The sequence below is a fragment of the Oryzias latipes genome, chromosome 18 (genome assembly GCF_002234675.1).
Source record: "Oryzias latipes chromosome 18, ASM223467v1".
Lineage (NCBI taxonomy): Eukaryota > Metazoa > Chordata > Actinopteri > Beloniformes > Adrianichthyidae > Oryzias > Oryzias latipes.
The window spans coordinates 1,459,162-1,480,273 of record NC_019876.2 but is presented as its reverse complement, the minus strand read 5'-3'; the positions used below and the strand labels follow the sequence as shown (position 1 = coordinate 1,480,273).

Genomic DNA, 21,112 nt, shown 5'->3' with positions numbered 1-21,112 from the left:
ATTACGTTGTGAATGGTCCGAGTCAGGATTTCTAACCAATCAGGAGTGAGCTTGAAGAAAGACCGCACCCCTACCACACGGAATCTGTCAATCAAAGGTTTTGAATGTTGGCTGTGGGGGTCAGGGGGCTCCTTGTACTTTTATTGAGGCATCTGATTGGTCAGTTTATAACTTAAATACCTTGAACTACAGAAAATTACGGAAAAGTAATGAGGATTATCAAGAAGATGTTAAAAAAAGGTATCAGATGCAGAAAGGTTCTTCTGACCAATAGAGCGATTGAGTAACAGCTGTTTGATTGAAGTTTATGGGATCTTGGTTTCTAGGAACCAGCAGGTACTTCCTGTTTGGAACACTGGGGGGGAGGAGTCAATCAGTCCAGTTCTCATGTACAGTCATTGAATGTACTGGACTGCAATTTGGATTTAGGATTTCATTTTAATCTGTGACCAAATCTTTTGAATAGACTCGGATTTGCTCTCTAGCAAACAGTCAGTTGTTTTGTGACAATTGTTTAAATATCTGATGTATATCAGTGTAAAGCTGCTTTTCTCAGCGTGAAGGCCCGTACACACCGGGACGAATATTCGCCAGGCGTTATTCGCCAGCGTTTTTCGCCACGTTTTTTGTGTTCACACCCAGGCGTTTTTCGCTGACGATGAGTGGAGTGAACATGCAATTTCATTCCCTGACATTAGATGGCGCTTAATGTAAAACAGAAATACTCCTGTACACAAGGTGGCGCTGCGCAACTTTACGCTTCTTAAAGTCGCTTTTCACTCAGAAGAAGAGAGCAAGTATTCACGCGCTTGTCCGAATAATACAAAGAAAACATGAATATTTCAAGCACCAGTAGCTCCAACTGGTGCTTGGTTCGGGGATATTTTAGAATGTCCGTCATTATTGCTTCGCGGCTGTGTAGACGCTACTTGGCGTCTATCTTCTTCGCTGGTATGTGTGCTCAGCAAGGCAGTTTTGTGTTTGAGCGCCCCCAAGTTGTGTTTTACTGTAACTTCAGAAGCTCCAGACACGTGAGCAAAAGCGCCTTTCTCATTGGTCGAGTAGATTTCGACGCGACGCGTCGAAAAAAAAAAACGAACCCGAGGCGTTTTTTTTTTTGACGCTTTAACGCCTGGCGTTTTTTCGCGTCGGTGTGCACACTCTCGTTGGTGCCCTTTGTTTAGTCACGAGGCGTTAAACGTCGGCGAAAATCGCCGGCGAAATTCGTCCCGGTGTGAACAGGCCTTTAGACTTCACTGGAAGTAAGTTAATTGTATGCATGTTTATTCTGTTGAACATAGAAACCAAAAAATGTCAAATAACATCAGTTTCACAATAGATAGAAAAGGCAACACAGTCTTAATTAAATAATATTTTTATGTTTTATCTGATTATTATTTTTTCGCATCATTATGCTGGTTTTATGGATGAGAGTGGTTTTGGGCGCACGCGTCCTGAACCTCTCTTCCTGTAATCCCCTCTTAGACCTCCGATCCGGTAGGTGGCGCCATAGCGCCGCATACAGTCAGATTAGCCGGGTGGAGGGATATAAGGCGAAGAGCGGAGCCGCTTCAGTCTTTCCCGCTGACGGAGCAGAGCCGAACGGAGGACCTCAAACATGGTAACTTTGTGCTTCATTGTGTTTCTGCGCGTTAAAACAAATGCATGAATCTTGCTGTTGACGTCGTGTTCTCGCGTGAGGATATCATTTGTAGCCAATCTGAGCTTCATTTTGATCGGATGGATGTAGATTATCTCTGCATCAGACGTCACTGCTGATGAAACTCAGCTACGTCTCACATGGTTTCGTCCAGAAACGGCACTTCCTTTATTATTTATTTTATACATTAAAATAATTTTAAACTTGATGGAATTGCCACCAAATAATAATTAGTTTTTGTGTAAAAGGCTTATCTAGACTAACACGCATCCGGGTATTTTAAGAGTTGGAGAAAGTCGAACCCAAAAGTAACTTCTTCGATAGTGTATACCACGTGGTTTGTTGTGTAATAACCTATTCTATCATTATTGTGATGGATGTAGTCTAATGTGCGGAGAGAGGTCTTTAACAGGAACCAGTTAGGTTCTGTACATTTATCTAACTGTAACCTTTAAACTTTAACAGAAGTCAAATCCCTTGTTTCCAGCTGTAGTCTGGTGCAGTATGTTTTTTTTTTTTTTTTTCCTTAGCGTTCCCATTTTTAAATGGAGTCCTTGAGACCCCAGCTCTTGTTTGAGGTACCGAATCGTACCGTTTTTTGGGGGGGGGGGGGGGTCCACGTTGGTTGTAGGTCCATGGATAAATAGAACAATCCGTCGCTGCTGTTAAACCCACTTCACTGCCTGCTGTCTTCTCTCATACAACATGCAGTAATTTCTATTTATAAAATACCATACGTGGATTGGGGAAAATGAGCTTCTGACCTGGCCGTGATGGTCCAACTGAGTGGAAACTCAGACCATACTAAACCCGACCCTGACGCTTGGTGGGACAGTCTTTTATGTTAACTCGTCTTCTTTGTCTTTTCAGGGTTTTCCTGCAGCATCTCAGACCAGGTTGGCTGGTTTCCTGGACCGTCATCTGCCTCGGTGGCTGTGATTCCACTGGAACGCTAAAGAGCTCGGACCTTCCCTGGATGATGGGACGTTGTCTTCTCCAGAGCTGGATTTCAGTTCAGAGCTCCTGAGATGCTGGTGTGACTCAGGAGCCAGAGATGGATCTGCTCCCAGTCTGAGGGGCAAATGAAGGTACAGAAAAACTGCTGTTGGTGTAGAAACGAGTCATGAAGAGGCTTTAGATGTAGATTAAACCCTACATGGAGAAGTTTCAAACACAATCTAAAATGAATGTTGACAGAACCAACCAACATGTATGGAACACTGTAGATGTTTCTGTGATGTTCCTCATGTTTGGTGGTGAAGTATGTGTTTGAATGAGAGAACCTGTTATCTGGTATCCATGTGGATAACACAAATCTCTGCTTCATTTCAGAGATGACACTAGGTTCTTTTGTTTTTCAGATGGACGTTCTCCCACGATGAACATGGTGAGTAGGTGCTGGACCAAGTGGGGATTCCTTGGGTTGTGGTCGCAATGATGATGTCATTTCCTGCCATTCGTAGTTTCCACCAGAGGTCTAACGGCCAAAGATGGTCCAAACCTTCCTTGGATGTCTGAGCGACAGCAGCTTGTAGCTTCTGCTGCTGGTCTTGGTCTTCGTGTCTGACATTCTGACATCTTTTCCAGGCTTCTGGTTCAGTTTGAAGGAGTCTTTGACGATGGATGGACCTGATTTTTGGACCCAGAAACAAAGGTGTGTGTAAAGATTGTTCTCTATCCTGGATGAAATTTAGCGGGTGATTGGTTCGACACCTTCAACTGTTATGAAAGCTTAAAGAACTGAAATCCGTTCGCTGTGATGATGTCATTTCCTGCCATTCGTAGTTTCCACCAGAGGTCTAACGGCCAAAGACGGTCCAAACCTTCCTTGGATGTCTGAGCGAACTGTAAATTAAAGTCTGGTGTTAAATCTGGATTAAGCCGTGAAAATAAAGACTGTTTTTGTTTCAGGTGGACTTTCAGAGTCCAGGAGTCACTCCTGTCTGGGTGGAACGTGACAGATATCCAGGTTGGTGTCTTGACATCTCTAGTCGCTGCTGCTGTTGTCTTTAAATCTACCAGACATCAGATGGATACATTCCCATGTCGTGTAAATCTGGATGAAATGATTCAGTGGTTTATCACTGAAGGTTGTTCCTGTAGCAGATAAATTATCAGTTCGCTGTGATGATGTCATTTCCTGCCATTCGTAGTTTCCACCAGAGGTCTAACGACCAAAGACGGTCCAAACCTTCCTTGGATGTCTGAGCGAACTGAAAAGCTTCGTCCACAGAGCGTGTGATCCGTACTACAACACGCATGTTCTTTTAGCATGTCATGTTCACAGTCGCTACATGAAACTAGCGCATGTCTGCCACCTACAGTAGGAAAAGGCTTGGTGTGACTCCAGCGTATGTTGGCTTTGTCTTTCCCAGCTCTGTTCTGATATGAAAGACGTGGTGTGATAGAATTTGAGCCGTGTAAAGAGCTGTGTAGTTTCCACACAGAAGTGCAGAGTCCGATTGGTCAAAGTTGGACCTGGTTTAACTTGTGTGTAGAATGAGGGAACTGGTGTAGTACCGCATGGACATGATGGTTTGAACGCGGTAGCTCAGAACTCAGATCTTTTTTCTTCTGCAGTCTCAGTGACTTCCTGAAATGTCTTCCAGGTGACCTTCAGCTGAAGGACCGGCGGCTCACAGGTGTGTACGACCAGAGGGGTCTCTTTATGTTTACCATTCACTGTGATGATGTCATTTCCTGCCATTCGTAGTTTCCACCTGAGGTCTAACGACCAGAGACGGCCCAAACCTTCCTTGGATGTCTGAGTGACGTGTGGCGGCGCTTGCCGTCCGTCAGGACTTCCACATGTTTTAACCTGGGTCTTCTGTCCTTACAGGTGGACTAAGCCCCACCCCTGCTGCTCTGGGAGTGAAGTTCACGTACCAAATATGTTGTGCAGATTTTGTTCTTTGAGGAACTTGGAATCCAGGTTGTCAATTGTTGTTTTTAATAAAGATTCTTTCAACAATCTTTTGTCCTTTCTCTACATCAAGGTTCTTAGAGGGAATAGTGTTAATTGGTTTTGGAACCATTCTGAAATGTGGTTTAATTTTCCTTCAGTCTGTCATACATGACTAGAACTAAACTTTTGTCTAAACCTCGTCAAAGGTAATGGCATTGATTGAACCAAAGTCCTAAGAATTGTCTACACCTACAAAGCTGACTTGATGGCACCTTTAAGTGGTGACATATAGGACCAAAAAGGCGTGAACGAGCTGTTCAACGTTGACTGGAGTCTGAAGACCTTAAAGTACAGCAGCACCTCTTTGTCCTATAGAGGCTGGAACAAGTCCAGGTAGAAGGTGGAGCAGATCTACAGCTCAGTAAAGATCCCCTGACCTAGTGGATGAAAGTCTGCTGCAACAACTGCACTAAGATCAAGTGGATCTCATTCCCAGGAGGAATTCAATTACAGTCTCTATCATCTTTAATCTTTTGTTGGAATTCCTGGTCTCATTTTGGAGTTTATTGACTATCGCTAGAACGGTTTTCTAGACCTGCAGGATAGAAAGTTCAAAAGAATTATAATTCAACAGTTCCTGTTGAAAGCCATCCCATCATCCACATGCATACAGTTGCCTTACAGCCCCTCACTGACAGTGGATGTATCAGGAGCAGGGCGGGGAGCTTGTGGCCCGGTGATCCGATTATGGCTTCTGTGTAAGGAGTACAGACATTTATCCCATTTTTTTTTTTTTACTGCTCCTTATCAAAGATTTGAAGAAATACTCAGTTTAAATTGTTTTTATATAGAAAAGCCATGTGGGGAAAAAAAATCTGAAATGTTTTCTACGTGGAAGTATTTCGGCCTCTTCACACAAGATTTCAAAATAAAGCCTCTTTACTGCCTCTTTACTGTTCAAGTCTTGTCATTTCTTTAAATCTTTTTCTTTAAATCTTGGCTTACTTCAAGACTCACTTTTGAACAGTTTAACTGTCCGCTAAGAACTTCAGGACCCGCATTTCTGCGCAGGCGCGTCGCAATTTTCAGTCTCCTTCGTTTTGACCCTCGTGGGTTTCCGTAGCCACCCTTGCTGTCAAAACAGCGTCGCGTCGGCGCCGCGGCGGAAGCAACGGGATGATGGCAGCTGTTCATCCTCAGGTAATCGACTCTGTTTATTCAGAACTCTGCTGCTGGCCAGTTTAGCACGTTTAAAGACGTCACCGCGGCTAACTTTCAGGCTAACGCGTAAACTAGTAGCCGCTCTCCCGACGTGGCACTCTGGGTCAGAAACGTGTTAACTGCTTCGAGGCTTCAGTTTGTGTCCACTGGTCCAGAATTGGTCTGTTTTAGCCGCCGTGAGGCGCTTTAACCCACTTTGAGGAGCCGCTGAGACCTGCTGCTATTTCTGCCTCCAGGACGACCTGCTGAAGATGACCCACAGGGAGAACTGGAAGTAAGTCCCGCCCCTTTCCCCGTCACCACCATCAAACCATGACAGTGACTGAGCTCTGCACCGTGTCCCCGCAGGCTGCAGCACGAGCGCCTGCACCTGAAGCACCGCGGCCACGAGGCCATGCACGCCGAGATGGTGATGATCCTCATCGCCACGCTGGTGGTGGCGCAGATCCTGCTGGTGCAGTGGAAGCAGCGGCACCACCGCTCTTACAACGTAAGGGCCCCCACCCACAGCTGGTGGTCTCACCCCAGACCAGAGGTCCCAGGGCCCCCACCCACAGCTGGGGGTCCCACCCCAGACCAGAGGTCCCGGGGCCCCCACCCACAGCTGGGAGTCACAGCATCCCCATACATAGCTGCGTCACGTAGGTCATTTAGCAGACTGACCTTATCTCTAAGAGGACGTTTGGTCCAATCCCACAATTCTGCGCTGTCATTAGTGACGTGATGTGGAATGACAGAAGCATCAATGCGCTCAATGGCGTTTTGAATGTAGAGCCCTAAACAGACTTAGAACTGGTGCGTAAACGTTTACGAGGGTTTACATAGACTTTTCATTGGAACAGGTCACAGAAATCTGGATACTTACTGGAATACAAATGTTTTCTTTATCGGTTGTTTCAGACACCCATTTCTGATTTGTTTTATTTCTCTTTATTGGTTGTAAGATCTACTTTAAGGATACAACTAGATTCAAACGATTCAAAGAAATATGGACTAATTTTGGAAAATGATCTTTATTTCTGTAATAAATCTTTTGTAAATGTGGTTTCACTTGTGTCGTCCATCAGTTTTCTTGCAGTTATAACAAAGCAGTAGCATACTGCAACCACAAGAGGGCGCAATCCAACCCCTTATGCTCACTGATGGCTGGAAGCTGATGCACATCAATAAAATAGTATAATACCACAAATAGTGATATATAAGTTACTGTGTAATAACATAGAACACATAAAAAACATTGAAAGAAAGATAAAAAACATTGAATAACATTTATTAATATGTTTGTAGTGTAATAAGGTGTAATAACAGCATATTAATATGTACTTAGTGTATTAATGGTATAATAACGGTGTAATAAAGCACCTGTCTCTCCTCAGCTGGTGACTCTGGTCCAGATGTGGGTGGTTCCTCTGTATTTCACCCTCAAACTGTACTGGTGGAGGTTTCTGTCCATGTGGGGGGTGTTCTCCGTGGTCACCAGCTACGTCATCTTCAGAGCGACCCGCAAGCCGCTGTCCTGCAGGACGCCCAGGTGAGCGGATGTTCTCTCGCTTTCACAACTTTGGGTTTTTAGAATAATAAACTGACTTGACTAAAAACACACATGTTTTTGTTGAAGGAGCAGGATTTTCAAAGTGAAAGCTCATATCAGCAGTAACAAGTAGAACCTGGGATGTTCTAACAGATTTATAGATTATTGCAGTGTCAATCAATTTGCCTGTTTAATTACACTGAGAGCAAATGTATCGGAAAGTTGCTACCGGAACCGTCAGGCCTGCAGGGGCATTTATTACAGCCCGGGTCGCCCCACGTGCCTCCTCTATCTAGAATGAGACGTCCCGTCTGACCCAGCCGTCCTTCACACGTCCTTCCCGCTCCGGGGATCCGAGCCCGCTAAGGCAGCGGTGTTGTCCAACAGCATGTGCTGCTCAGTGGGAGTCCAGGCTGCTCCACTGCTGTTCCACTGCTGTTCCTCCTCACATCTTCATGAGTTTTTCTTCAACCAGAATGGTCTACAAGTGGTTCCTGCTGATCTACAAGCTGAGTTATGCCGTTGGGGTTCTGGGTTACCTGGCCATCATGTTCACCATGTTCGGCTTCAACGTTTTCTTCAGGTGAGTTTCTTCTGGTCTGTGTCAGGAGATTAAAATAATCCAGGATTGCAATACTGGAACAGCAAAACGCTGATCGATCATGAGCAGAGTTTGTCAGAAGGTCCTTGGATCCGGGATGCTCCTGTGTGCAGGATAAAGGCAGAGGACTCCATGGACGTGGGCGTGGTCATGCTGTTTTACGGTCTGTACTACGGCGTCATGGGGAGGGACTTTGCTGAGATCTGCTCCGACTACATGGCCTCCACGATCGGGGTGAAAAGCTGCTCATGCGTCCGCAGACGGAGCAAAGCAAACTCCTCCACTAACTCCCTGCTTTGTCTGCAGTACTACAGTAAGGGAGGCATGCCCAGCAGGAGCCTCTCCAGCGACATCTGTGCGGTGTGTGGTCAGAGGATCCTGGTGGACGTGGAGGAGGAAGGCTTCATCGAAGACACCTACCAGCTCTCCTGCGGACACATGTATCCTCGCACCGTAGATCCAGAAGCCCAACAAACGCCGACTCCAAACCCAAATAACATAAAACAAATCCATCACAAAAAGTTAAAGAAATCCCGGACGAGCCCCCAACTTGTTAGACCACTGTCTAGTGGAGTGTAAAAGGATGTTAACATAACGGAAAGTAAAACTAATGAAATGCCCCAACGGTTCAAAAACTCCCATAAATCCCCAAGATGAAAGTTGTCTGGGACTTTTTTTTTTAAATACAATGATTTCCACAAAGATAACAGAATTAAAAGGTCCAAAGCCTGAAAGAGCAAAGAAGAAGGTTGCTGATGGCTGGGGGTTCCAACTGAAGATCTATGGTATTTAAGTGTTTGCCCAATCAAATACTCCAGACAGTTAAGCACTAATCTACAGACAAAGATGGCAGAAGAAAAGGTGTGTGTTTGGGGGGGGGGGGGGGGGGGGGTAGTTGGGTAGTGACTGTACGTTGTGGGGTTTAGTCAGGTGGACAGAGGGCATGAACGTTTTGGATCACTTTGCTGGTTTCTGCCTGAACTTACCTGCACAACTTCAGATTCCATGAGTTCTGCATCCGTGGCTGGTGCATTGTGGGTAAGAAACAGACGTGTCCGTACTGCAACGAGAAGGTGGACCTGAAGAGGATGATGAACAACCCGTATCCTTTTCTGTTCCTGAGCTCTGACAGCCTTTACCTCCAACACCGAAGCATTCATTATGATTTCTAGAGGAAGTTCTCAGCTGCCCTCCTTATTTTGCCCCCTAGCTGACAGGAAATTGAACCTGTGAATGAAACGCTGTCCTTAACTCCTCGTCTGCCTCCAGCTGGGAGAAGACCCACGTCCTGTACGGTCAGCTGCTGGACTGGCTCAGGTATTTGGTGGCCTGGCAGCCCATCATCATCGGCGTGGTCCACGGGATCAACTTCTCCCTGGGCCTGGAGTAGAGCCCTGAGGAACACCGCTGTGACTGTCCGGCGTTGGAGTGAGCTCTATAGGACGCTGATTCCCGGTGCTGTTAGTGTGGATGCCGACGTTTCCTCTGGTGGATTACCCAGAATCCCCCAGGTTTCAGGATTCTGCCAAAGTAAAGAGAAACTTTCCGGGCTGAAACTGTTTTTCTTCGGGCTGATGCCCTTCGTGTGTTTTTGTTTGCTCGCTCCATCTGCAGAAGTTCTCTTATTTTTCATGAACCGTCACGTTTTTTTGCCAACCTTTGATAAACGAAGTCGGACTGAAAAACGGTCACATGATCAGACAGCTTTACACGTTATGAAGGTTTCTTTAGTGTTATGCTATAATTTTATTCATATCACGTCTGTTTTAGGGCTAATTTATTGTTTGAAATGCTTTACGTGTCATCAGCGGTGGGGAAAAAAAGATTTGTTTTTAACCATTGTTGTATTTAATAAAACTTTGAAATTATTAGTCCTGATAATTGTGCTATCTTAGATGACCCCACTCTTACTTTGTCGTGTTCTCCCTACCCTGACAAAGGTGGATAAAGGTGGAAAGATTTCATGTAATCCATGGACACCAGTGAAGATCACAAATCATTGAAGAAAAAAGGTTCAGAGCACTGTCTAGTGGGTCTACATGACCCAACTCCCAATGGTAAAGTGCCTAGGATAGCACAAGGGTTACATTTCATAACTATAATAATCTAATTTATCGGGACTTTGCATTAAACTCAACGCTCCAAAAGTGTGTCGAAGGCTGTTTTAGAGACCCACTCCGATAAAAATGATGTTTTTGTGGCATTTTTCTGACGATGGAGGACATCAAGAAAGAATCTTTCTGTATTCAAATAGTTGTGAATGAGTAGCAGATGAATGAATGCCGTTTGAAAAAGTTTATCTATTCTTAATGAAACCCGTATAACGAAACGACAGCTCCCCCTGGAGGCCGTTTCCAGCATGATTGAAACACTCGGAGATTCAGTTTTAGGCTAAACTGGGGAATTTTGTGTTTGTTCTCTTAGGAAATAAATTTGTCCTTTAAAGCGTTCTACTCTCCCCTCAAAGCATTACGAAGACTCCTCCAGAATTCCTCCCTCTGCGCCTCCTCTCCAGGCCACTCCAGGTATGTGGTGGAGCTCATCAGCTTGCGGAGTTTGCAGAAACGCTTGGGGACGTCGTCTTTGGTCATCGGCTCGAGCAGGATCAAGATGGCCGCATCTCCGCCGGCGTCAAAGAGGTGGAAATGGGAGAAGTCCAGCTCGTAGCGACACCAGGCCGACCTGACGAAGTTCTCAGAGAGGACAAACACAGTCCGCCGACTTCGCTCGATGGCGCTCATGATGTTGTCCTCGATCCACCGGCCAGGAAGGAAGTCCCGTTTGTGGAGACAGAGAGTCAGCGGCTGGAGAGAGTCACTGCTGCAGAGGAGATCAACAGGAAGCAACATACTAAGAGGTTGTCTGTTCCAAGCCTATAAAGACTTGAACATGTGGAAGTTAGAAAAGAAGGACCAACCTCGGCTCCTCCAGCTCCGGTACCAGGAAGTTCTCCACCCAGCTGGCATCTCTGTCGTTGTAGGAAACAAAGGCGTCAAAGGAAATCAGAGCTTCAGATTCTTCATCGTTTCTGCGTCTCTGTCGCTGCTGGGAGCTACGCTTGGCCTTGAGCCACGCCCAGATCATCTTCAGGTACCAGAAGACGTGAAGCCGCCACAACAGGACGCACAACAAACTGCCGAGGAGCAACGCCACGCCACAACTCACAGACACAAACAAAAGCTGATGACACTCCAGGATGGAGAGGTGGACTGTGCTCACAGACTCCCCCTGCAGGTAGAGAGGGGAGTCGCAGCGGTAGCTGTCCTCTTTATCGGTCAACGTGGCGTCTCCGCCTCCTTTGAGGAGCGACTGGAGGAAGCCGACAAAGTCACAGGAGCAGATGAACTTGTTCTGGCCTGCCTGCAGTTTATCCAGCCGCCTGTATGACTGGAGGTCCGAACGACCAAACAGGTTCAGGGTGTTGGACTGGAAGGAAGAACGAGACCAGACATTCAGAAATGCAGAAGCAGGAAGGAGCCGGAGTGTGAGAACGGACTTGTTTCCCACCCATATCGCCAGCGTTTGCAGATTAGGAAAGAGGCGTCCATCAGGAAACTTCAGGAACTTGTTCCCAGAGAGGTGGAGCTCCCTCAGCAAAGGCAGGGTCACAGTGAAGCTTCTCAGATCATTGTTGCTTAGATCCAAAACCTTAACAGCAAACAGCAAAGTCAGAACCGTGCATGGCTATAGGGTGAAATGGTCTATAAGGACTAAGGGTTCACGCTGCAAGCATCACCTCCAGGCTTGTGGAAAGACACGGCGTTGTGGTCGTCAGCTTGGCACTGGAGATGTTGAGGTGTCGCAGAGTGGCGGGCCAAGCGCAGCTGGGGGGCATGGAGCTGTAGCCGCTTCTGCTGATGTCTAAGTGGGTCAGTTTGGTGAGTCTTGCTGCCAGCCGGCTTATCGTGGGCAAAGACTGGACAGGGACGGACAAACCTTCAGACCGTTTAAAACTCAAAGTTCATGTAGACTTTTGTGAATGTTCTACCGACACCTTCAGGTTGTTTCCACTTATGTTCAGAACTCTGAGTTCCGGCAGCGTTTCTTCTCCGTCGCACAGCATGTACCCCAGAGTCAGGTCTGTCAGCAGGTTGTCCGACATGTCCAGGTATTGGACCTCCTTCATCAGTCTGGTTGAGTAACAGGACAGTAGAAAGAGCTGGATGCAGAAGAGAGACAGAAACAGAATGAGGACAACATGGGTTTGAAGGCTCCAGTCCAACTGAGATGCTACCCTGAAGACTGCATCCATGTAATGCATGGTTTGTATTTCAAAGAGATCCACCGTCGTGTCAGTTGTGCGTTCTAGTTCATACTAAGGTCGGCCAGTTTCTTTGGCGACCGTCGCTGTAACTGCAACGAACGTTTGAGTGGCGTTGGATGACGCGATTGTGTCCGAGGTTTCAGTGGTTTGGTATTTTCACCGTGGATGACATGTGGATCATACACTTGCTGCTCTGGCAAACGCACAGGTCCACCAAGAGGCAAGAAGTCCACGAAACAGAATTAGAATTATACTATATATTTATATTATGATAATTATTGAATCCAAATTAGTATAATTACTAATTATGCTAATTATTTTAGTTATTTTATTCTAATTATCTTAGTATTAAACAAAAATAATTGCCCTCTTTGTAGCTCTGTACTCCTGCATGGAAGTATCATGGAGGTTTCTGAATTTTCTCACTTCTTCAATTAAGTTTGTCAGTTTTCTGGATGGAGTTTGCTTCACCATCGCATGTTCTAATCACTCAAAACAAGCACATGGCACAGTATGCACGCAGTTGTAATATGTTCATAAAATGTTAGTCATGGATGATGTCATCAGCGTGCAACACCTTTCACAGCGATTGGGGCCCTGAAACCATCGCAATTTCAATTTTTTCAGTTTATTTCTTTTAAGTTTCAGAAATCAGTAAAAACAAAAAAATTTCACCCAAAAAGATCTCCCAAGGGTCCATAAGAATAAAATACACAGATTTTACAAAATCATGAAACGATTTCACAAACTTCACAAAATAATTCATCATATTTACATTAAAGCTACACATGTTAGAATAACCGCAGCAATCATGTCCATGTAGCAAAGGTTGATGTCGTGGGATGGTGTGGTACGTTTCATGGATATTCTAATGCTACTTGCTTTAAACGAAGGTCTTATTGAGGTTTTTCAGGTTAAGTTCAAGTCAAATCAAAACAGCACTAACACAGTTTCCCCATGAATCTCACATTGTGTTTTCACATCCGTCAGCTTAATAACAGGAACCATGAACCCCAGAAAAGATCTTGTTAGGTCAACAATGCTGGAATAAAGACTGGAATTACACGAGTAGATTACTGAAGAACCTTGTTCTGTTAGGCCAAAGCTTAAAACCAATAAGCTCCTTTGCTGCACACACCAAGTTTAACACAACAAGAATGTCATGAATTTACCTGGGAATTTATGAACGACAGTTTCCGCTGGTTCTGGACCAAAAAATACAGGTTTCCAATCAGGAAAAATGTGAACACATCCTGCAGCACCAGGTTCCTGACCAGGAATTCATCCATGCTTCTCAGGTCAGTCCAGTTTGCACGAGTCCACCTAACAGCATGAGTTCATCCTCTTAGAAAACACTTTAAAAAAACACAAAGCTGTTTCTCTCTACCCACTTCACTTAGTTCAGTCCAAACCCCTCACTGCCCAAAGGCCGTGTTGCACAGCCACAGCTGCCACAGCTGTGGTGATTCTCTCCTCTACATTTGGTGCAGATGGTATGGATGAAAACTGGTCATACGTGTCAAAAGTGGGAAAAGTTATGGTCTCACGGGAAATTTTCACCGATGTATCACGAATGAACCACGTTAAAACCACAGAAGTACAAATAAACCACGCAAAGAACACGTAAACCACCGTAAAACACCAACCATGCGTGATTATTACGCTGTTTACATGTAATTCATTAGTGATTCATGTGTCAGTTATATAATTTTAACATATGTGCGCCGTATACGTGATATAAAAGTTATACATCGGTGGTTCATGCGTGAAAAGTCCATTAGACATACAGTACAGACCAAAAGTTTGGACACACCTTCCCATTCATTTGAATGAGGTGTGTCCAGACATTTGGTCTGTACTGTATGTGGAACAGTCGTAGGAAGACACAAATTTGTGTATGCATCTTTATAATTGCGCAACATTTTTGTAATAATTGTGTATAAACTATGTAAAATACATGTAAAAATACAAGTCAACCGACCAAACAGTTTGACTCCAAACTGAATTCACGTCTGGCCCGTCGGCCAAAACCTTGACGGACATCTGCACACATCAACAAACGCAAGAAACAGTTAAATTACGTCAATCACGCATGAATTACGACATTACATAGGTGGAAAATGCACAAAACGAACGTAGGGGCTGTGTGACACGGCCTTCAGTAACATTTCTGGATAGAAGTTGATGTTCTTCCAAAATGATCATTTTTATCAACGTTTCTTTAGAAACACAGTAACTGATAAAAATGTCTTTGTTTCCTAACAAAAATTAGGACAAACGTTTGAAAAGAGTTTAGTTTTTCTGGCCAAAGCTTTGCCCTCCCTGATCGCTTCCTCCTCAGGGTTCCAGCTGGCAGAACATGGTTTATCAGAGTCAGCCACACCCACCTTCCTTCCCCGGTCACAGTCAGACCGTCTATGGACAGAGAGGTCAGGGGTGACCCGTTAATGGCCGTCAGGAAGTCGACCACCGACTCATCAGAGATGGTGACATTCCGGAACGACATGTATCTGATGAAAGACGCCACAGAACAACTTTATGCTGCTTTTCCAGAAAAGTTTATTTTCTCAAAAGGGACTAAATCTGAGTCTGTTGGACCTGATCCTGTTGATGTGTGTGTCTCTGAAGACCTGAGCGGGAATTTTTGACGTCAAATGGACGTCTTCCAAAGTCAAGTGCGTCTCAGGACTCAACACGTCATTGAGGACAGCTGAGACCAAGGCCGGGTCGGTCAAAAAAGGTCTGTGAAGGTTTAAGGTGACGCCACCCAGAGGCCAGATCTCTGCCAAGGTACCACGTTCATATCTGCAGAGCCAAAAGAGAAAACTTCAGTGGTTTTTGTAAAAAACTGGAACATTTTAATAACATTCAGAGAGTTTGAATGTGGAATTTTAAAAATGATGCCATATGAACGGTTTAGATGGACATCAAAGCCCCTTTTCTGCATCCAGTCTTCTGACCAACAGCTTCCAAATTAGATTACTTTTACCAATACTTCAATGAACATGTCCATTGTTTGGGTCACTGATGTCTAGGTACTGTTCTTCCAAAGGAGCCGAAGCCCCCAAAAGCCCCCGAAAGGAATTCAGTAACTCAATTCCTCAGAAGTTTGTTTGGGTCAATCACCTCCAGTTTCCCATTTTTTCACTTTGTTTTGATTCCACCAACTATTCCGACAAACCTGATCAGATTGTTGGCGCGCACGGTAAGTCGGTCCAGCTGAGTGACCCCTTTCAGGTCTCCTGTCTTCAGTTCTTCCTGAACCGGACCTCCAAACTCCAGGATCCTCAGTCTGACGAGTCCCTCAAACAGAGGAGAAGAACCCAGACGACTGCAGGAGAACAAGGAGAGGATAAAGAAGCTCCTCAGGACCTCCGAGCTTCATCGTGGAGCTCTTCATCTCCTCACCTGTACGGGTTGTTGAGCAGGTTGAGCTGCTGCAGAGCTCCCAGCTCGCTGAACCACCGGGGGTCAAGGACGGTCAGCCGGTTGTCGGACAGATCCAGCTCCTCCAGGCTCCACAGGGAGTCGAACGCTGATGGATGGATGGAGGACAGTCTGTTCCCTGGAGGGAAAACGAAACGTTTGTGTGAACAAATGAAATCAAGGCTGAAGAACGAACGCCATCCGTGTTACCTTGGAGGTCCAGAACCCTCAGGGATGCATGACCTCTCAGGTCGTCGTCAGTCACTTCAGAGATGTTATTGAAGGAGAGATCCAGAACCAGAACATCATCCGTAACTTTAGGAACCCGGGTGAACCCACTAAACGAACAATTGCAGCAGAGCTGGAGGTCACAGTGAGCGCAGGACTCACGGCCATCGTTTGTGTTTGACCTCTGACCCCAACACACAGCAAGGTAGAGGAACATGGGACACAAACGGCTGACAGAGCGTCTCATTCTGCAGAAAAGAGAGGGGAACCATGAGAGACAGGAAATGATATTACCAGAGTCCAGTCTGTGGCTGGAGGCCTGTGATGGAGGTGAGAGGTAAGCAGTGAGGAAGCTGAAGAACGGCGTCTGCTGTGGGCAAACGACAGATGCTAACGACACTAAAGATAAGTTAGAGCCAATGCATCCAGGATCATTCATAGAAACAGGAAGATGCTGCTGGATCCACGCCGGCGCTCATGTGTGGAGCAGACAGCCGCCAAAAACCCACCAGTTGGTCCAACCAGAGCCACTCATGGTCCTGGTGAGGCTTCACAAGAACAACAGGCCTAAAACCCTGTGAAGCCTGAATGAGGGGTCTGGATGGTTGTGATTTGTTTGAAATCTGTAATGAAGTTTAAAAAGACCTGCAAGGACTTCTGAGCCACATGTTCGACTGCAAAACAAAGATCAATTAGTTTTTTTGTTTTATCTTCCATCTATTAAAATGAACGTCTCCGCTCTGCTGTTAATGAAGAAATCCAGAAAAACCTTTTCTGATTTATGAGGAAAGACACTCAGGAAGTGGGTTTTTTGGGAGACTTGTTCTTGTTCCAAAGGCCTTAGTCACATGACCCCATCCAGGGGGTGGGTGAGGTATTACCAGTACAAGAGCTGTGGGTTTTTGGGTTTCCGGGTCTTTGGAGGGTCATAGAGAGGAGCAGTTGTATCTTATAGGGAACGCAGGTGTGTCTCGCAGTTCCCTTGAGCCTCGTTTGACCACAAAACAAGACGTCATGCGTTATGTAATGACATACAGGTGATGCTGTCATACGGTGTCCTAACGCCACGTTCTAGTCGATGGCGGGGTGCGCGCACTGGCGTGTAAAAAATAAAAAGAAATAGAAAATTGTAGATAGTTTTATACAGAATGATCACAAAGTGAGAGAGACTACACCTTTAAAAGTACTGAATGCACAGAAATGATTAGATACCGATGTAACTGAACATGAGAAGAGCGTTTAAAACCACAGTCACTGTTGAACAAAGAAGAAATCCTTTGATAAGAAAGTGTTTTGGGGAAGACGAGGTGGAAACTCAGCTGCAGTCTCCGTGTCATCAATGGTCTGCAGTCTGACCGCTGTCGGGTGTTAGAATTAGAAAGACGGGAAAATACAGACAACCCATCAAAACAGAACATTCCAACAGATCTGAGAAAAGGTTTCCAATCTTCAGTTTAACAAGACCCTCTTCACTCTTACCTGATGTTTTCCAGATCAGTGCTTTGGGTTTCCACGCTTGAACTGAGGGAACCAAAGTGGAAGAGAGCAAGAAAAGAGGAAGTGAATGACTTTCTGTGTGTCCAATGAACTGGGAGGACACCCAGCTGATGTGTGACACTATCTCTCAATTTAATGCAAAATGTTTAAAAAGATATAAACATTCAATTCAATATGTATTTTTAACATTTTAAAACCCGTGGAGGTTTTGTAAGGGGGGGGGGGGGTAATATACTCCTCAACTCATCTCAGTTTGATGGAGTCATTTTAAGGACACATTGCAACATCAATCAAATTCAGCAAATCGACGTCTCTGTGAGAAGTCAGGGGGGGCCAAAGGGAAATTATGCAAGCTCTGAAACTACGGTGGCCCTGGAGTCCAAATCTCACTAACAATTCACACGATGCACAAACATCGTAACCCTTGTTCTATCCTAGGCACTTTAACGTTGGGAGTTGGGTCATCTAGACCCACTAGACCAGGGGTCGGGAACCTATGGCTCGCGAGCCATATATGGCTCTTTTGATGGTCACATGTGGCTCGCAGACAAATGTTTAATTATCCTTTTTTTTTTCATTAGACCAGTCCTTCTCGGGCGCGATGCGATCCCAGAGGCGCGCAGTAGTAGCGGTGCTTGGAGAGAAAAATCTGCGCCAGCACTCTCAGTTTACTATTATTTATTATTTCACAGGGTTTGTACCATCTGGAAACCTGTGAACTGCCGTGCCTAAAACTGCGCGCTCCCGTCTCTGAGAAAGAGCGCGCAGTTGCGGAGACGGGATGTGTGAGGAAGAAAGCAGAGGGTGGGGGGGGGGGGGTTGTGGGGACCGGCAGCAGGTGAATCGCGCAGGGATTGTAAAAACGTAAAACCTGCTGCCTGTCACTCCTGCAGCGTGTGAGTGTGTGTTTGGCTCCGCGTCTGCATGTGATCAATCTGTCTCACATTTACAGAACATTCAGACCTACGATGACGTTTAAAGTCTCAACGCCTGCATGAAGCAGAAACTCACCACGTATCAACCAGACTAGACCATCAGCAAAACAACTACAAGAAATACTCATCATTTATTAGCAACAGCATAACAATGTCATTAAAAAGAATCCACAGACTTATTGTACTTTAAAAGTGTTGAAATTACATCAAATGCACACATTCACTTGTATATTTAGTTTTAAACATATTGTCGCGGACTGAGTTTAACTTGGCTGTTGGGCCGCGTTAAAAGTTCTGGAGTTCATGGAACGCATCGATCAAGCAGAGATCTGATTGGCCCTCAGATCTGTCGCTCAGCCTGTTGTTAGGGTGTTTGGACCAATGGGGTTCAGCTATGGGCCGAATAAGGGAAATGGGAGGGCTGGAGCGGGAAAAATAAAGTTGGGAGACGCGCTCTCGTCTCGGCGGGAGAGACTTAGGAGTTGCTGAGTTAATTGTACGGCGTTTGTTAGGGGTCTGCAGTAACCAGAATAAAGAACCTTAAAATAGGTTAAGTCTCCGTGTCTCAGTGTGGTAAAGGGACACTACATTAATGTATGGCTCTTTCGAAATTACATTTAAAAATATGTGGCGTTTATGGCTCTCTTGGCCAAAAAGGTTCCCGACCCCTGCACTAGACAGTGCTCTGAACCTTTTTTCTTCAATGATTTGTGATCTTCACTGGTGTCCATGGATGACATGAAATCTTTCCACCTTTATCCACCCCACCCCCCTTTATCCAGGGGGGTGGGGTCATCTAAGCACACGGGTTAAAGATCACATTGACAATTAAAAAAGCAAATCAAATATTAAAGAAACAACAGTACATTGTAGAAAGCAAAACAAAATCCCAGAAACCAAAACGTAAAAAAACAAAACGACTAAAAGATTTCAGAAAACTAAAATAATTTCCAGAAAACAAAATTTAATGTTAGAAAAACCAAACAGTAAAAGGTAGTTACTATAGGATTTTGCTGATTAAATGATGTTATCTAGTATCTCTTCATGTCAAACAACATTGAGGTCAAATGATGGACAGATGCCATCGTCCTATAACCCTTGTGCTATCTTAGATGACCCCCCCTTCCATTGAGGTGTTCTCCCTACCATGACAAAGGTGGATAAAGGTGGAAAGATTTCATGTAATCCATGGACACCAGTGAAGATCACAAATCATTGAAGAAAAAAGGTTCAGAGCTCTGTCTAGTGGGTCTAGATGACCCAACTCCCAACGTTAACGTACCTAGGATAGAACAAGGGATACGCTATGTTTCATGGTCCTTACCTTTTCTGGTTTTCTGGGAAAAACACATTTAGGAACATGGAAATGATGATGACGTTTCTCCATCATTATAACTTACAGTTATTTGACATTAAGCGATACTGGATATTGTCATCCAATCAGCGATGTGCCGTAGTACCTACCTTTTCTGGTTTTTCATGATTTGTTTTGCTTTTTTAATGTAACCTGGCCAGACCTCACCTCTGGCCCGTCCCCCAAATCCATCTGGATGAAGATCATCTGCTGGACTATTTAAACATGTAGTTGTAGAGTTAGAGAAGTTCATTCTCTCTATGAGTTCTGGGACATCGCCTGTCTGTCTGTCCTAGTTCTCCTCACAGAGAAGGAGGGTCTAAGGCAAGGTTGACCCGTTTAGTATAGTCTGTTTAGTTTATCAATCAGCCATTGTCATTTATAACTGATTTTATGTTTTGAACATTTAGAGAAGCCTGTTGAGATGACTGCATTTTAATATTGGGCTAAATAAATAAAACTGAACTGAACTCTGGGAAGTTGATAGTAAACATATCAGACTGAACATTAAAGCTTAATCTCACTATGGAGATAATTGGGACATAGACGGATAATAACCTTTAATTAGCAGAAAACAATCAATGAATTGACATTTTCACAAAGACTTAGTTGATCTTTTAAAAGTTTAAAAAACATAAAGTGTTAATAGAAGCCCACGTAGGATTTGTGGGTTCCTTTGATGAATTTGGTCAGTAGAGGGTGATGATGACACAGTGACCTGGATGAGGAAGATCTGGAGAGAACTGAAAACAGAGAACTGCTGTCAAAAAGCTATTATGAAATGTATTAGTTAGCAGTTAACTAATATTTATTATTTCACACTTTTAATGCTTTACATATATTAACTTATATGTTGTTGATATGTTACCTGCAAACTAATAAATTATATAATACCATCAGTAATCCAAAGTGATATGAGTGTCTGCTTGATTATCTATTTACTGATGTTATTAGTAAATTGTATTTTAAAGTCATGACAAATACCTTGATTTACAGTTTTCATTGCTGAGGCTGATGCAGGAAAAGATGTTCTCCATCAGCATTCATTATTTAACAGGAAGCAGCAATAACAACCTGTTATCATGTTATCATTATACAAAAATGGCCTTTAAATTTAAGATTACATCCTGAAGTGTTTCTTTAATTCAATGTGTTTACTTTACTTAAACTGGAGAAAAAAATGTGTTTTCTGTGTTTTACATACATGACCCCCCCCCCTCATGTCTTAGTGTAATTTACTGTTGTGTGTTTTTACATTGTCCTCAGTTGATCAACAGTGAAAAAGCTACTTTTTAGTTCTATCAGTTTAAGTTTAGGTTGGGTTTGTCTTTTTCAAACCCTCATTTTGTGTAAATGTATTGATTTATTTTATACTTTTTTAAAAAGAGGGTCTTAGTTTTACTAAATGTTGTTTTGTCACTACTAAGTTTGTTTGGTAAAAAATGTATGACAATTTTGATGTATGTGAGAAGCAGATTGTTTTGAAAACG

The 21,112-nt window shown here is 44.4% G+C and overlaps 2 protein-coding genes, 1 long non-coding RNA gene and 4 other non-coding genes across 10 annotated transcripts; 6 read left to right on the top strand and 1 right to left on the bottom strand.

Annotated features, from left to right (window-relative positions):
• The first annotated feature begins 1,500 nt into the window (after positions 1 to 1,500).
• On the top strand, positions 1,501 to 4,631 carry LOC101173743. The gene is made up of 7 exons (XR_002875336.1): positions 1,501 to 1,621; positions 2,531 to 2,748; positions 3,022 to 3,047; positions 3,248 to 3,314; positions 3,572 to 3,629; positions 4,270 to 4,302; positions 4,500 to 4,631. It is a non-coding gene; the product is annotated as an uncharacterized LOC101173743 (long non-coding RNA).
• LOC111946366 lies at positions 3,090 to 3,182 on the top strand. Its single transcript, XR_002872046.1, has one exon. It is a non-coding gene; the product is annotated as a small nucleolar RNA SNORD14 (small nucleolar RNA).
• LOC111946365 lies at positions 3,412 to 3,504 on the top strand. The gene has a single exon (XR_002872045.1). It is a non-coding gene; the product is annotated as a small nucleolar RNA SNORD14 (small nucleolar RNA).
• LOC111946367 lies at positions 3,780 to 3,872 on the top strand. Its single transcript, XR_002872047.1, has one exon. It is a non-coding gene; the product is annotated as a small nucleolar RNA SNORD14 (small nucleolar RNA).
• On the top strand, positions 4,340 to 4,432 carry LOC111946368. The gene has a single exon (XR_002872048.1). It is a non-coding gene; the product is annotated as a small nucleolar RNA SNORD14 (small nucleolar RNA).
• A 1,036-nt stretch (positions 4,632 to 5,667) lies between the features above and the next one.
• On the top strand, positions 5,668 to 9,789 carry rnf175 (ring finger protein 175). 3 transcript variants are annotated; one of them, XM_004079554.4, is made up of 9 exons: positions 5,668 to 5,765; positions 6,023 to 6,060; positions 6,135 to 6,276; positions 7,163 to 7,317; positions 7,793 to 7,900; positions 8,032 to 8,152; positions 8,225 to 8,358; positions 8,919 to 9,020; positions 9,188 to 9,789. In XM_004079554.4, exons 1-9 carry the CDS (start codon positions 5,742 to 5,744, stop codon positions 9,306 to 9,308), a joined length of 945 nt encoding a protein of 314 aa, XP_004079602.1. In that variant the 5' UTR covers positions 5,668 to 5,741; the 3' UTR covers positions 9,309 to 9,789. The 3 variants fall into 3 exon arrangements, with proteins under 3 accessions (XP_004079602.1, XP_011485488.1, XP_011485486.1); XM_011487184.3 differs by having other exon boundaries at positions 5,703 to 5,765; positions 5,845 to 6,060; XM_011487186.3 differs by lacking the exon at positions 8,919 to 9,020 and having other exon boundaries at positions 5,699 to 5,765.
• Positions 9,790 to 10,198: 409 nt separating this feature from the next.
• On the bottom strand, positions 10,199 to 17,377 carry LOC101162959 (toll-like receptor 2). Of its 2 annotated transcripts, none has more exons than XM_004079592.2 (12): positions 17,316 to 17,377; positions 15,819 to 16,084; positions 15,591 to 15,747; positions 15,364 to 15,513; positions 14,781 to 14,987; positions 14,570 to 14,692; positions 13,355 to 13,505; positions 11,913 to 12,077; positions 11,655 to 11,834; positions 11,426 to 11,566; positions 10,836 to 11,344; positions 10,199 to 10,738 (listed from the first exon to the last, which is right to left on the bottom strand). In XM_004079592.2, the coding sequence occupies exons 2-12, from the start codon at positions 16,081 to 16,083 to the stop codon at positions 10,369 to 10,371; spliced, it is 2,418 nt and encodes an 805-aa protein (XP_004079640.2). In that variant the 5' UTR covers position 16,084; positions 17,316 to 17,377; the 3' UTR covers positions 10,199 to 10,368. The 2 variants fall into 2 exon arrangements, with proteins under 2 accessions (XP_004079640.2, XP_020567103.1); XM_020711444.1 differs by having other exon boundaries at positions 10,199 to 10,735.
• Positions 17,378 to 21,112: the final 3,735 nt, after the last annotated feature.